The sequence below is a fragment of the Mugil cephalus genome, chromosome 13, assembly GCF_022458985.1.
Source record: "Mugil cephalus isolate CIBA_MC_2020 chromosome 13, CIBA_Mcephalus_1.1, whole genome shotgun sequence".
In the NCBI taxonomy this organism is placed as follows: Eukaryota; Metazoa; Chordata; class Actinopteri; order Mugiliformes; family Mugilidae; genus Mugil; species Mugil cephalus.
Window position 1 is genome coordinate 24,783,972 of NC_061782.1, and position 14,413 is coordinate 24,798,384.

General features: G+C 38.4%; 1 protein-coding gene across 2 annotated transcripts in view; it reads right to left on the minus strand.

Annotated features, from left to right (window-relative positions):
* Positions 1-395: 395 nt before the first annotated feature.
* The window catches only part of piezo1 (piezo-type mechanosensitive ion channel component 1), a 78,449-nt gene continuing 64,431 nt past the window's right edge, over positions 396-14,413 (minus strand). For both annotated transcript variants that reach the window (XM_047602789.1, XM_047602788.1), the window contains exons 39-55: positions 13,405-13,593; positions 12,301-12,492; positions 11,990-12,218; positions 11,168-11,303; positions 10,473-10,620; positions 10,008-10,160; positions 9,706-9,767; positions 8,515-8,673; positions 8,157-8,304; positions 7,466-7,654; positions 7,028-7,120; positions 6,581-6,753; positions 6,073-6,195; positions 5,890-5,969; positions 4,803-4,989; positions 4,091-4,232; positions 396-3,890 (exon numbers count right to left, since the gene is read on the minus strand). In XM_047602789.1, the coding sequence (XP_047458745.1) occupies positions 3,762-3,890; positions 4,091-4,232; positions 4,803-4,989; positions 5,890-5,969; positions 6,073-6,195; positions 6,581-6,753; positions 7,028-7,120; positions 7,466-7,654; positions 8,157-8,304; positions 8,515-8,673; positions 9,706-9,767; positions 10,008-10,160; positions 10,473-10,620; positions 11,168-11,303; positions 11,990-12,218; positions 12,301-12,492; positions 13,405-13,593 (2,532 nt within the window). In that variant the 3' untranslated portion in view covers positions 396-3,761. The remainder of the gene's footprint in view (positions 3,891-4,090; positions 4,233-4,802; positions 4,990-5,889; positions 5,970-6,072; positions 6,196-6,580; positions 6,754-7,027; positions 7,121-7,465; positions 7,655-8,156; positions 8,305-8,514; positions 8,674-9,705; positions 9,768-10,007; positions 10,161-10,472; positions 10,621-11,167; positions 11,304-11,989; positions 12,219-12,300; positions 12,493-13,404; positions 13,594-14,413) is intronic.

Consider the following 14,413-nt stretch of genomic DNA (forward strand, 5'->3'; position numbering starts at 1 on the left):
GAGGATTTTGATCTATTTCACTTTGTCTTTATACTTAAGTGATTTCTTGAACAGGTGAACAGGTGTGAGTAATCAGACCTGGGTCTAGAGACATTAAACTCAGGTGTGAAAAACCACAGTTAAGTTATATTTTAACAGGAGGCGTGCTGCCCTTATGGCATGCGTTTGAATATGCTTTTATTTTGACATGTGTTTATCCTGACCAGGAAGTTGTAGTTTTAGATTCAGCGTTTACTTTGTGCTAGTCGATTGATGGAGCTACCTGAATTTGGACATGAGTTTCTACACCAGCCACACTAATGCCACAGAGACAATGTCAATAATCATTTCACAGTTGGCAGCATAGGTTTATCTTAAACAAATATAATTTACATTAAAAAAAAACAAACATTTAATTTAATTTGATGTGTTTGTAAAACATTTTATTTATATCTATTTACAATGAAGAAAGATACATGTTGGAGAACAAAATTGTGATTTTTGTATTTTGGTTTTGTTACAGTTTTCACTCTGTTCTTGTAAGATGGTGTAAAGAGCCACAGTAAACGGCAACAAAAGTTTACTATGACTTAGGTCATCATTTTTTTTTTTTTAAAGTGCTTGTCTATCTACCACTGTAGATACCTTTGTTTTTACTACTGAGCATCTTGCAGTTGTAAAAAAAAAAAAGTTAAACATACAAGTGTGCAGTACTAAGCCAAACTTCATCTTGTAGTAGGACTGAAAATATGGCATAGTGTGTCTTTTACAGTTGATGTCAACTAGTACAGCAATAAACAAATGTATAGAGGAGGTTATACCTCGATATAAATATCGTTAAAATGGGAAAAACTCAATATGGTTCTATTTTACAATTCAGGTCCAAAACAAGCCACAGGAGGCTGCAAGTTGAATAGACAGATGGCAAATAAATCATTTCCCAGAAATGCCTGTTTAATTTATTTTCAAATGATCATGATTGTCCCATTGAGATCAATAAACATATCAACATATGCTACAAAATACAAAGATCCATAAAAAAACAACATCTATTACTCAAGAGGGCTATCAGAAATTATAACCACATGACTTCCTCATCATATTCCTGAAGAGATCCTTTCAGTTTATCAGTGGACAAAAAATGGCCTCATTTTACATCTTTCTGCAAATGATTCCACATGATGTCTAATGTGCATACAAAGGGGACAATGTTTTCCCCAGTTCTGTCAGAATCTGGGGTACATTAGAAAGAGGGGGATGTGATGTACGCAGCTGAGACACAACAGAAGTGGTCTGCACTTTTTGTGTGTTCCTCCTGTAGTGGCAGCCTACTCGAAGCACTTTTGTGCACCTGTCGGAAGGAGCTTAGACCAAGATCATTCACCCACTCAGATACAGAGTCTGTCTCTAAAAATCAACAGAAAATCATATCATCTCTTCAGCATATCTCAGCCACTGTTCTTCACAAATTAGCTACACACTGAAAGAAATAAGACAATTTTAAAACCTAAAAAGTAAAAATCGAAAATTCAGTTTAACTTAAAAATGTTATGATGTTAACACCACACCTGTAGTCAAGTCTCATGAAATCATTAACTTCCATGTCCTCAGGTGGAGTATGAAACGTTACAGAATTGCCATGGTTATTTTGTACACATTTCCAGGTGTCCAGTTATTGTGTTCAGGAAGTATGCCGTTTGATTCACCACTTGCTCAGCTTAAATATGGGGTTTTATAGCCTTTATCACCCAGAAAATAAAAGTATTTATGTTGAGAGGTAATAAAGCTGACTTACAGTATGAGAATTCTATTACATTACAGGTTGCATATTAAAACACCAATAAACCACCCATCTCCAGCAACACCTTGAGCCAACTATATATCCACTGACCTACTGAGCACCAGCAGAAAGAGTTGGGCACTTCCACAATCATGTTATTTGGACATTGATTGAATGGAAAGTGACATGGTGTCATGGAGTTTAACTTGATGCACTAATGAGCACCAGTACTCAGTCAGTCCAGCAAATATGGTCCAGTCTAAAAGTCCCTTTTAATCCACACTAACCGGAAACTAAATATTTTCCAATGGTTGTTAGATGAAAGATGAAAGAGAACTTGCAGCTAAGGTGGACTGAATTTAAATGTCTGATTTGAGACTTAAACATAAAATGTGTGCATTTGCATGATTCATGCATGAGCTACAGTATATTTCAGCTGTAGAAATGTGGATGGTCACACTGTAAGTGACAATACACTGGGATTTAAAGTGAACTTTGGAAGATCTCTTTTGAAGATCAATGTGGCTGTGTCCCGATTCTCAGCCAATTCAAAAACAGGCACAGGGGTGGAGTGTAACCTTCTCTAAAATATCCGGGACCTGAATTACAGTTTAAAGACTGATGTAAAATACACTCAGGTGAATGTAGTAACAGGATCATGTTGAGATGTTGTAGCTACTTGATTCTCTGTAACTGCCATGTTCAGTTGATATTTCCCTCCAATTTGTGTATGTTTGCTTAGATTAGTGTGATGATCTGTTTCTCTGTGACTAAACATAGAAAATGTCTACTAATTATTATAAGATTTGGGGAGTCAAAGCTATGCCATCTTCTCTTCGGTTACATGTCCCCCAACTCCATCGCAGAGTACCCTAATATTTCAAGTCCGGTTATGTGTCAAAAGCGGGGGTTATTGGGTTATTATGTTTAGTACCTTGAGATGACTTATGGTTTGGCACTGTTCTAAACAAAATTTAGTGTAATTGTAACCTTGTCTAAAGGTTGAACATTCACTTGCTGTCTTTACATGGCACTAATAATAAAAGCCAACTAAGAATAAAATTGGCTCAAGTAACTCCTCAGAATGGTCTGGCCACACGCGACCCGATCAGAGTAGTGATCTCTCTGGTTGCTCACGTTCTGAGGGATAAACATCCCAGAAATTGTATTAAAGCATGTCACAACAGTCTGATGAAACATGGATGTTTCGGGATATTTGAATGCACATATCTTATCGGATCATTACATTTGGCACCGATGTACAGTGTAGAGTTATGTTGGAATCCCACATTGAAAAAAGTATTTTCTCTGTTAAGCAACAGAGACAGAACCAGCACTTTTCTCAAAAAGGGTTCCAATGGCCCTGTGTGATATTTTTCCTTGCGCCTGAACATGAGATGCCAGTCTTAAACTTGGACTCATTTGTTCAACGTCAAGTCAAACAAACATGAATAGTGGACGCGTTTTACTTTTACAGAAATTTAATAATATTAGATACTTTTCATTTGTCTGATAGTGTTGCATGATTTTGGGCAGCATACCATTGCAGGGACAGCTGATTCCACCTGTAATTCCATTTAGCCACAGAGTTACTCCAGTTCTGTGGCTCAAATGCGTCTATGATGCGTCCCTTGTGTTTGACCTTTCTCCAATGACCGGTGACAAACCAATCTACTCCATGTGACAGCGGATTTTGCCTTCAATGGACGCCATGTCAAGTCCTACACAACCTATATTCAGTTCCCATCAATCTCCCACATGGAGGAAGTGCAAATTCACTGTCATTCTAATTGCCTGTATTGAGAAAAGTTGATTTGATGTAACAGCATGTCCGGAAGGAGGAGATGTTTCATAGTCTATGCCTATGGTGTACACCTCCTTTGAAGCATCAGTGGAGTGTTCTCAAGATGCCTTTGAGGTGTTGTGCCCTTCCTGTCATTGCATTGTGCCTCAAATGTCACAGTATTTCACAACAAGCAAACTTAATCTCTCAGCAATTCTGTCAATATCTGTCTTGGTCTTGACTGTGGATGTCCCGAGTCCATTTGATCATAGTCTCTGGAGATCTATAGAGGAAGATCAGCTTTGAGTAAAGTTCCTCTTCCAACTCCAGCTCTCCTGTCTCACGCACCTATGAGACACAGACAATCATTTATTTATGTGTGCAACTGCATTTAAAAGAATGATTCTTCAGGACACTGTCAGGAAAACAGAGATAAGCAGATATTTTAGGGGGTTACATCTGATGCAAATATATGCTAATAATAAAACAATAACATTCCAGATTTTTCAATTCAGAAACATTTTTATTGGTAAATACTGCATACTCACCAAGAAGATGTCTGTGCAGAGCTTCAGGATGCGGTCAACACAGGGCAGCTCCTCAAACATGATGGAGTGGGAGATCTCACTAAAGAAGCCTCGCACAAACTTCCCAATAACTAAGACAACAGACACGTACAGACCCATGATACTGAAATGAGAGATAAGAAATGACAAGAATTACACTCAGGAACTGTAGTACACAATGGTTTTGAATAGTTTACTCGCATAAAAACTAAACATATAGTTAGCATACGGAAAGAAGACTCCAGTTCTTTTTATCCAAACCCTTTTCTGTTGTACATACTTACAAGAGTGGAGTCTGTTGTGGGGACTTGCTTACCAACTGCCTGTGATTCACAACCAACACCACTACATAAACCAGGCCACTCCACTTCATTACCACACACTGCTTAGTGTGTTCTGGGTTCAGTCTTTAGTTTCCAATCTGACAACCAAATCAGACTGTCCAGTCAAGTCTTTAACTTAAATAAACCCCTTAAATTAGATGATAGTTGTTCTCATACTATCGGAAAATATTCACCTTGGTCTACTTAAAATATACACATCCCAATATTCATATATATAGCTTATCCCAGACCTTAGCATGTGCTGATGGTAGAGGACAATCAATCACCTGTCACATGTAAAGTTTTGTGTCATCAGGGTATATGGTACACCATATTGAACATATGCACATGTTTGTGGTTGTGTTTCTTACCCATATCCCGCCAGGAAACCCAGGCTGGGTGGACTGACTTTGTCATTAAATATGACCATAGGAAGAACACCACAGGAGGAGAAGCAGCTTGCGATGGCAATGTCCCACCACTCCTGGTTCCCGCTGCTGTTCAGTGACCTGTCGCTCATCAGAGACAGAGTAATGTTCAGGTACCCATCTTCATTATCTACAGGAGAAACAAGGTAAAACACAGTTTGAGACATGAATGACAAGTGCAATGTTCAGATATCCCATCTGGAATTAAGTGGAGCATTTTTGTGACCGCCGTGGAACAAGGCTGTTTCCTGTCAAGTGTGCACAGTGCTCAGCTTAGCCCAGTGCTAAATACGTGTGTGGTGGAGAGGCACTTGTGTTATGCTCTTAGATGTGGGGTGACATCAGGTAGAATATATTATCACATATTTCTTTATTATCCATTTAGCCATTAGCTATTTAGCTAACCACGAGTTCACAGCAATGTTTTGGGGGCAGCTGCGGACTAGTGGTCAGAGAAGTAACTTTGGGACCCCAGAGTGACTGGTCTGTTGGTGCTGTTAACATGGTCTTGGTCTTGTTTTTCTAAAGCGCTTTTCTACCAGTTGGTACCCAAAGTGCTTTACAGTCTTGTTGCACACACTACCCATTGCTTCAAAGCGCACTCACAGCCACACATCAGTGTAAAGCACTGATAAGTTGAGGTTCAGTGTCTTGCTGAAGGACACTTGGCTTGTACTTCACGGTAAATTTCAACCCGTTGTTTCAACATAAAATTATGCCTTAAAAATTTTGTTAGGCAAACAAATACAAAATGTAAACTAGTGACTAATTGTACAAAATCTTGCACGCTTAATCCTGATTAAAATATTAAATGAAAAAATTAAGTGTTACAGTAGTCGAAGCAAACAGTTGACATACATGTATGCCAATATCAATATCTAACATCCACCATTACATATATATAAATATATCCTCTCACTTTATCTCCTTACATGTGATTTGTGTGTTTACAAATGCATGGTTTAAATGGGGACTGGTCACAGCAGATGATCAGTCTCATATTTTTAATGGTAGCTCCATGAACTCTGACCTTTATAGAGCTGACTGACTGGTTTGGCTTCAGCTCCATTGGGGGCACGGATGTAGTTGGGAAACATATTGGGCACAAGCCTGGGGGAATAAGGTGAAATAAGATGTATTAACTTACATAAATATACAACATACATAGAATGTCACACAAATAACTTTCCAGAGTGAGAGGCAGTAAACTTACACAGGCTCGGTGCGATTGCCAACCAGTAACGCAGCCAGATCTGCTCTGACTGGGTTGCCAGGTTCCAAGTCTATAGAATGTTTATCAAAGGTGTGCTCCACTGTTCCTCCTTTACCCAGGTCCCTGTTATGAGACAGGACATTCAGAGAGAAAGACACAAAATCAGCTTTTAGATATATAAATGTAAAACGCATCCTTTGCAGTGATTTAGCAATAGAACTGAATCAGGTGAGAGGAAAATGCAATCTAGAACAACTGTCATTAACAGTTACATATTTATTGTGAAAGGTTTGCCTTGAGACTGCTGCCAGGAGGTTGTGTAGCAGAGCCTAATTCAAAGAATGCGTATATTTTAAACTGTGTTCCTTTTAGGATACATCAGGTGGATCACAACTTGTCAGGCTGAGATATATGTGCCTCATCATGCATAGTTGACTGTTACCCTGTCAGTTTGTAGAACTAGTATAACTACTATAATGCACAATATTACAAACAGCCAAGGCTTTACCTCTGGAAATTCCAGGCCAGGCGAAGAGTCAGGTCAACTGGACTTCCCAGCAGTTCTTTAATGACTTCCTGTCTGCTGGGGGGACTTATTCTCCAAACTGATCCCGAACTACCTTCAATCATGGCTGTCACAATATCCTCGTAACTGTAGAGGGTGATGAACTGCATGGCTACCTAAAAGCAAACACACACCATTTGCAAGATGGATATAAAGAGAGAACTCAACTCAAGTATTCTCTGAACTGATCAGGATACTTTATGAAATGTGACTATAAAGACCATTCTCTAGTGACGTATAGGATTTATCTCCAGAGTGACAGACTGCAAGAACTAGAAAAAACACCTTGATAACCACTATATGTTCAGTTTAACTTTCAAACTTCAAGAAACGTTGATAACACCAATACATTCAGACCAGTAATTGAGGCAAACTGATACTGGTACGCACAGCATTGTCTCCAAACTTCTGGGTGAGCTGGTCATATTCATGCTCCGTGAACGGCTGGATGGATTGCTGCTGCACGCTCATGGTGAACAGGGGCTGGAGGCACACAAGGAAAAATTACAGTAGTGGATATGTTTCATCAAGAGTACAGTATGTAGACTACAAAGATCTATTTTATTCACTCAGTCTGGAAAGCTTACTTGGCAGAGCGTTATAATATACACCTGAAGGGATTTACCACCTTTCACTTTTGAACCTACACTCTAGATCATTCTCAACAAAACCAAGTGACCAGATGGTATTAAAATGAACTGAAAAGCTATATTTAAAGAGCATTTGGCTTGTAAATTCACAAAGTGCTGATACTATATATTTTCAAAAATAACATTTACCAGCTCATTTGCCAGTACCTAAGAAAACAATAGTGGAAATGTTAAATACCTCATAACCTCCCAGCTTGACGGTCACAGTAACATCGATGGGGTGGTTGACCACACCCACCACTGATCTGACCAATGAAATGAAGAGAAGGGGAAACCAGATGATGCAGATCAAGAAGAAGATGATAAGTCCACCCATGCCATATTTCACTATCTTCTTCTTCTTCTGCCCTTTAGGTTGTGGGTATTTCTGAGGATTAAAATAAGTCATAGTAAATTATTATTTTTTCACTTACATTTTTTAACTATTGCAATTATACAATACTCTGTACTTAATTCATTTATATGCCATGCTAACCATTAGTGACTTAGTGACTCCCAAAGCAAATTGTTCCTGGGCGAGGGGCCAGATTAAGAGTGATTCACAGACCAATGATTCGGCGATAATGTTGGAACAGCATTATCTTATAGTTAAAGTGTTTTCCACGATGTTGGTGTCATCCGCAAACCTATACTCTTAATCCTGAAAACCAACCTAAATAAATGACTGGTGAAAATGTGGACTGTCTATCCCCCAATGAACAGCAGAATGAATATTTTTTATGTTTCTCAATCAAATCTTAAAACAATGTATATATACATGTCAATGCTGATGCTGAGGGGCTACTTTTTCCCTTCAGTGGAGATCTTGTGCACCCTCTGTCCCAGAGATAATCATTCAGTGAGTTATTGTGACTGTTTCTCATACCTACCTTCTCGGTCTCACGACTGCATTTAATTATGAAGATATTTGCGTAAATGTCCTCCACACACATCCAGTTTGACAGAGACAGAGTAGTGTCAGTCCAAACCCAGTCCATCACGGCCCGCAGCTCCACCAGGAACGGCACTAAACGAAACCTACACAATCACATACACATTAAAACCAGACAGTATACTGTCTCTGTCAATTACCTTTCATCTAATCTTTTCTATAACAGATTCCCCTGTATTGTATTGTGGATGTCACCCAGAGAAGAGTAAAAACAATCAAACTAAAACACAGCTTTTGATATTCTATCAGGAACATACAAAGACATCCAGTACTTAGTACTGGATGTATGTCCATACCCTTGAAACAGAAACAGGTTGAGGTGGTTGTATTTCTTGGTGAGGAAGTTGCCGAGGATACGAGTGGGGTAACCACAGCGGATCTGATAGGCTGACAAGCCAAAGTAAATACACTTGACAAAATACCAGAGCTGGGCCACAAAGTTCTGGCTGAACATCCTAAACAAAGAAAAACAAAACAAGATTAAAAACATTATATCTAATGAACGGCAGTAAGAGTAAGACCCAGTTCAGTGAAAGAATAAATACATACCGTGGAAAAGGTTGATTTTTTTTCTTGATAAGAAAACATTTGATCCTCTTTGAAACCTATTACCAAGGTTGCTACATAACATTATAGCCACCTTCCTAATATTATGTAGGCCTCCCTTGTGTCTCCAGTGTCCAATTTTACATTTTAAGATGTTATGTGTCTGCATGTTTTTGCTCTATCCCTTCTGCATTATTGTAGTTGGTAGGGTTGTCATTTAAGATAACATACTCCTTTAATTGACCCTATCCCAGTGAAATTGCACAGTTTGATGAGATGGATGAGATGTGTGGCAGCAAAATAGTTCCTAAATGTTAAAAAATGGTTTATGTTTAAAAATATATTGTTTATTATTAAGACGAATCTGCAAAGTAACTAAAACTGTAGGGGTATAAAACACAAAGTTTGCTCATCCTGTGCAAATAGGACTTTGGAATCAACTCATGACCGTTTAACTGCTCAATCGATGAATGAATCGTGTTGAAATACCTCGGAAATAAAGCTTTGAGTTTTGACATTAGCTCCAAATTCATTGTATTGATTAATGATTATGTTTGACAAACTGCTAAAGTAAATAGAACAATTTGTCAGTGTCCAAAATATATAGCTCTAACGTATACATGAATGGTAATTATTATTTGATTGAATGACAATAGCTAAAAGAAAAACATACTAAACACAATCCCAACTATCAGTGATCAAAATGGAGTGAACTGTCTACAATTACAATTTTCCTTGTGAATACACATTCACATTCATCTGTAGGCAATGTATCTAAGACGATCTAATGTTTACTTATCAAAAAAAAAAAAACAACAATTTTCTTTTTTTAATTTCTGTTTTGCTATTAGCCCAAATCTCACAAGTTACATGGAGTGAATGGGTGATGCAATGATTTGCTAGAAATATTACAATAAAAGCATAATTTATTTCAACATTACCTTTCAGTGACAGCAGGCAGGATGAAGAACATCCAGAGGTGTATCCCAAAAACAAGAATCACCTGGAGGGAAAGGATGATGGAAGGATAGGTAAGATGGAAAACCAGCAGTGGCCAAATACTTAGAAAAGCCATCAGAATGCCAAAGCTAACTTTAGCTCCCCATTTGAGAAGAAGAGTTCAGAGGAAGAGCTGTGTGAATTTATGCATTCATCTTATGAGGAAGTACATTTCCAAAGAATACTGAAGCACCCACCCACTGATGTGTGATATACAGAATGTCGATGAGTGTGTCAACTGAACCTGGAAGATGAGTTTTCCCAAGACAGCTTTGCGCAGGTATAAGGCCCTGTCAATGATCATGGTGCTGAACTGGATGAGCAGCATCACCAGGAAGGCCTCAGGTACTTGGTCCTCTGACAGACTGGAAGCTATATCTGCTGCTGCACTGTGTTTCTGAAGAAGAAAAAATAAGTGATATTAAAGTATTTTCTCTTGTAACTTGATAAAATATTATGTGCCAGCTATGAAGTGTATTTTATATTTGGTATATTTCCTGTCTGTTATCAAATATTAATGGTAGTAACTTTACAAAACTGCTGTACTTGTCTTGCCTTGTTTAGCACTCATAATCTACTTATCTACTGCTAATCGAATCTAATTAACGGTACTATACAATGGTGCTATACAACTACTAATACGACTACTACTACTACTTCTACTACCCCCTTTCTAACCATGCATTCTGTTCTTGCGTCCGTCACTCACCCCAAAAGCCCAAAAGCCAAAGACGATGATGATGAAGTCAATGACATCGGTCAGAAACATAAGCGCATAGACATCGGTGGCAGCCCGATACTCAGCGTGGAGAATATCCTTGAAGAAACCCTGAACCGGCTTGTAAACACTCTGGACACTGCAGAGGGAAATAACATGCATTAAGTAACTGCATTTCATTAATGCACTGTGCTGTTTTTAAGTCATGCTATGATTGCATTTAATTTAATTTAATCCTTTCTGACTCAATGATTAACACAGATTTCTGTAACTCCAGTGAAAATATGTCTCACTCAGAGAAACACAAATCTTGTTGAAAATAAAAAACATTGAGATTTTAAAGATCTGTTGTTTTTCCTTCTTTCTTTTTTTTAAATAATAATAGGTTTGACTGAGTTTTAGTGGACTGCAGTGGATTTTCAATAATATTCTCTATTCTCAAACTCTCACTTTAGTTTAGTTCATTGATGTGGACAATCCCTGTTAATCAGCTGTACAAAGTGCCAGTAAACAGGGCAGCTTAAGCTAATGAAACTAATTTCCAGCTGTAGTCTCTGGACAGGTAATAAAGGGCATCCTAAAAGTGAAATACAATACTAATACTAATGAGTGGATCCTTGGTGAGTTTCACTAGTGCTCTTTCAGAGCATGCTGTGACCTTATGTCTTCTACTGTACACCACTCACCCAGAGAGGAAAACATGTTTTATCTTGCGTCCTGCAGACAGTAATCTCTGACTGGCAGCCTCTCTCTTCCTGCCTTTTTTCTTCTTCTTCTCTGCTGGTTCTTTACTGGAATCTGCAGTCTCAGCTGTGGCCTTGGCTGGAAATGACAAAAGCATAAGCAAAGACCAACATTAGCCCCAGAGAAAAGGCAAAGATTGTTTCATATATTTGGTCATTGCACACAAGATGTTGACTTCAATTAACACCACAGTTGATAGCCAAGCTTAATAAAGTAAGGAATGCAGTCAGGTGTGTAGATTCATGCAGCTAACAGCTCATGGTTCATGCCGGTTGAGCAACACAGGTGCCAATAGGCAGAGGGTATGAATTGCTGGGTGATTTTTTAATTTTTTTAAACAAAAAGCTTTATAATGCTATGTATTAACACACAGGCGAAAAAGGTCCATCCTGGCACCCCCATCACGTGATGAAGAGAAATTTGTGTACTAAAGGATAAATAGAGATGTTTCTGTTACATTTATACAGAAAATATTTAAGAGGTAGCTTTTTGAAATTAAAAAAAATACTGTATTTATATGAAAAGAGTATCATTTTGACTGAGAGAATTAAGATGATGCAATATACTCAGATACACTGCAGATAGTATTTCGACATAGTAAATAAAATAACACATCTCCACCGTTTTTGAGTGTGACTGAGGATGATACACAATATGTACAGAATACTAGGTCCATGGATATGGGACAGCTTAAAGGACTACAGCCACATTTAATGTGTCGATGAGTTACACCTCTATCATCTCATAATACTGTAGCTACAAACCTTTATTACGCTGTTGTTTTGTTTTCTTTCTGAATCGGATACGACTGCTTTCCTTTGGGCCTTCTTTTGCCATCTCCACATCTTCTACCTCCACCTTGTCTCCAGAATCCGACATGTTCGTGATCACAGGCAGCATTTCCTGCTCATCTCTTGAGCCGGTGGTTTCTAGCTCTGCTGCAGGGCGGTGGAGGGCAGCAGTAGCAGAGCTGGTACTCGGTTCCTCAGTATCCTACATGGACAAACATTGGCTGTGAATAACTAATGAGAATAATAAAATGCCCCAGAAAATAATATTAAATATTCCCACTAACCTTTTCCGGCTGGTTTAGTTCAGTAGTAGTTTCTGGGATTTCCAGGGTGAATCCTGTGCTAACTTCTCCCTCTACCACTTGTCTTTCCTCCTTGCTGCTACTGTCCTCATTTCCATCTTTAGGTTTTCCGCCCGAGTCCGATGAGGGGCTTTCCTCCTCCAGAGGGCCCTCGTGGTCCCACAAACCATATTGCTGCACACGTGGCACATACATATAAATAGTCACAAGAATGTATTTACATTTATTTAAAGCTTTAAGTTGGAGCTGGCTCATGTGACCCTGGGCCATCCCTGTGCTCTACTATAACCTCTCTCTGCATCTTTGTATGATCAGCAATTTTAAATAGCTACTTATTTTAGAACCATTCTTTTATGGTGGCAAAAAAAAAGGGCAGAGTTAGAGTGGGAGTTGGACTGTGGGTTCGAAACTGACCCCATCTGTCTGACTACTTATAGCCTAGAGCAAAATGTGTCATCTAACTTTGTGTTACACATTGTTGGCCAACTTCTTTTCAACTAATTGCCTTGTACTGGTTCTTTACAGAGTCCGTGGGCAGCAGAATACATTTATATAAAATTATATATAAAAACAACAGAAATGGGTCACACTTGACTCAAGGACGAAGAGGGTTAGAAATGACTTTATGTTAAGGAGGTCTGCCGCTGATCTTCTGTAATCTCTTTCCCTGGATCATCTTGCCAAGCTTATTTCAAGTGTTTCATATTTGTTGTGCATGCACTAAATTTTTCTAAATTCACAGTGTATTTGGATACATTTTAAAACACTTTTTATTTTCGACCTAAATCCATCAGTTGTCTTTTCAAGGTTTTAATATAAAGAGTATTTTTGCAATGCACTCAATGTGCTCTGAAAACTTCCATTTTTCAAATTTGTCTTTCAGAAAACCAAAATAAATACGGTTGAAAACAAACAACAATTAAGTGAAAAGGCTGGTTGTTGTGTAGTTTTAAGATTGACTTGGGTGGTGAGCCAACTAAAACGAAAGGTGAGGACTGAGTCTACATTCAGTCAGTCACATGTATGTGGTTTAGCATCAGAAAACACTGGCTGTGAATCATCCTTGTGATTACTGTCAGCACTAACCATGAGCAGCGATCTGTGGAAGAACAGGGCCAGCAGCTGAAGAAGATCATATCTGATGTAGTTGTCAGTCTTCTCCAGGCCAAGAATTCGAGGTGTGAAGAAAGGCTTGTCTTCGTTTAGGGTCAACTCATAAACACTGTTCCAGGGAAAGAATCCAAACTGGAAAATGTATTTCACCACTACCATCACCTGGAAAGAGGAAAAGTGGAAGAGCAGTCCCATGAGTCTGACCAGGAAAGACCATGTGTGCACATCAGCAACATGGATAAGCTTGCTGTAACTCGTATTGTTAACTTTTCAAATGGGGAGCTAACTTCACTGAGTGGTAGATTGGTGACTTTGGTGTTGAGGTGTAAACACCAATTATAAAGGTATCATATAGTGTACAATAAACACTTATTTATCTTTCATTTAGTTCACATATCAGTTCCAGTACTGATATGGCCTGTGGACCAAAAGTGGCTCTAATCTGGCTCGCAGCATGTATCTGCTATCCCTAATTTGTCCACTGTTTTAGTCAGTGAAGTGGACAGAACACAACACTGAGACCCAGGAACAGCAGACAGCAATGTAGTCAAATTGCACTTATTTTTCTTAAGAAATTTCATTTTTTAAAGGACAGTTTATTAAATGTAAACATTCCCCTAATCTACTTGTTATTCTTTGCAGTTAAACAAATGGAAAAATTGTCATTATTGTGTTGTTATATTATTGATCAGGTGAGCTCAAGGTCAAATTGAATTAATCTATTAATTTCCATTCATTAAAAAAGATCACTGTATTCATTAATGTAGGTATTTTCATCTGCTCTTTGCTCTTTGCATATATGATTAGATATGCAAATGAGTTTTCCCTATAAGTGTGCCTTGGGTTCAGTTATTATCTTATTGGTTGATTGGAGTGGGACTCTCAAGTCTCAAGTTAGCTCCAGTTAGGTTATCACTAGATAAATGAAGATCAGTAGGCACATACTACCTTAAATCACTAATCTCTAAAAACCTTTCAAAGT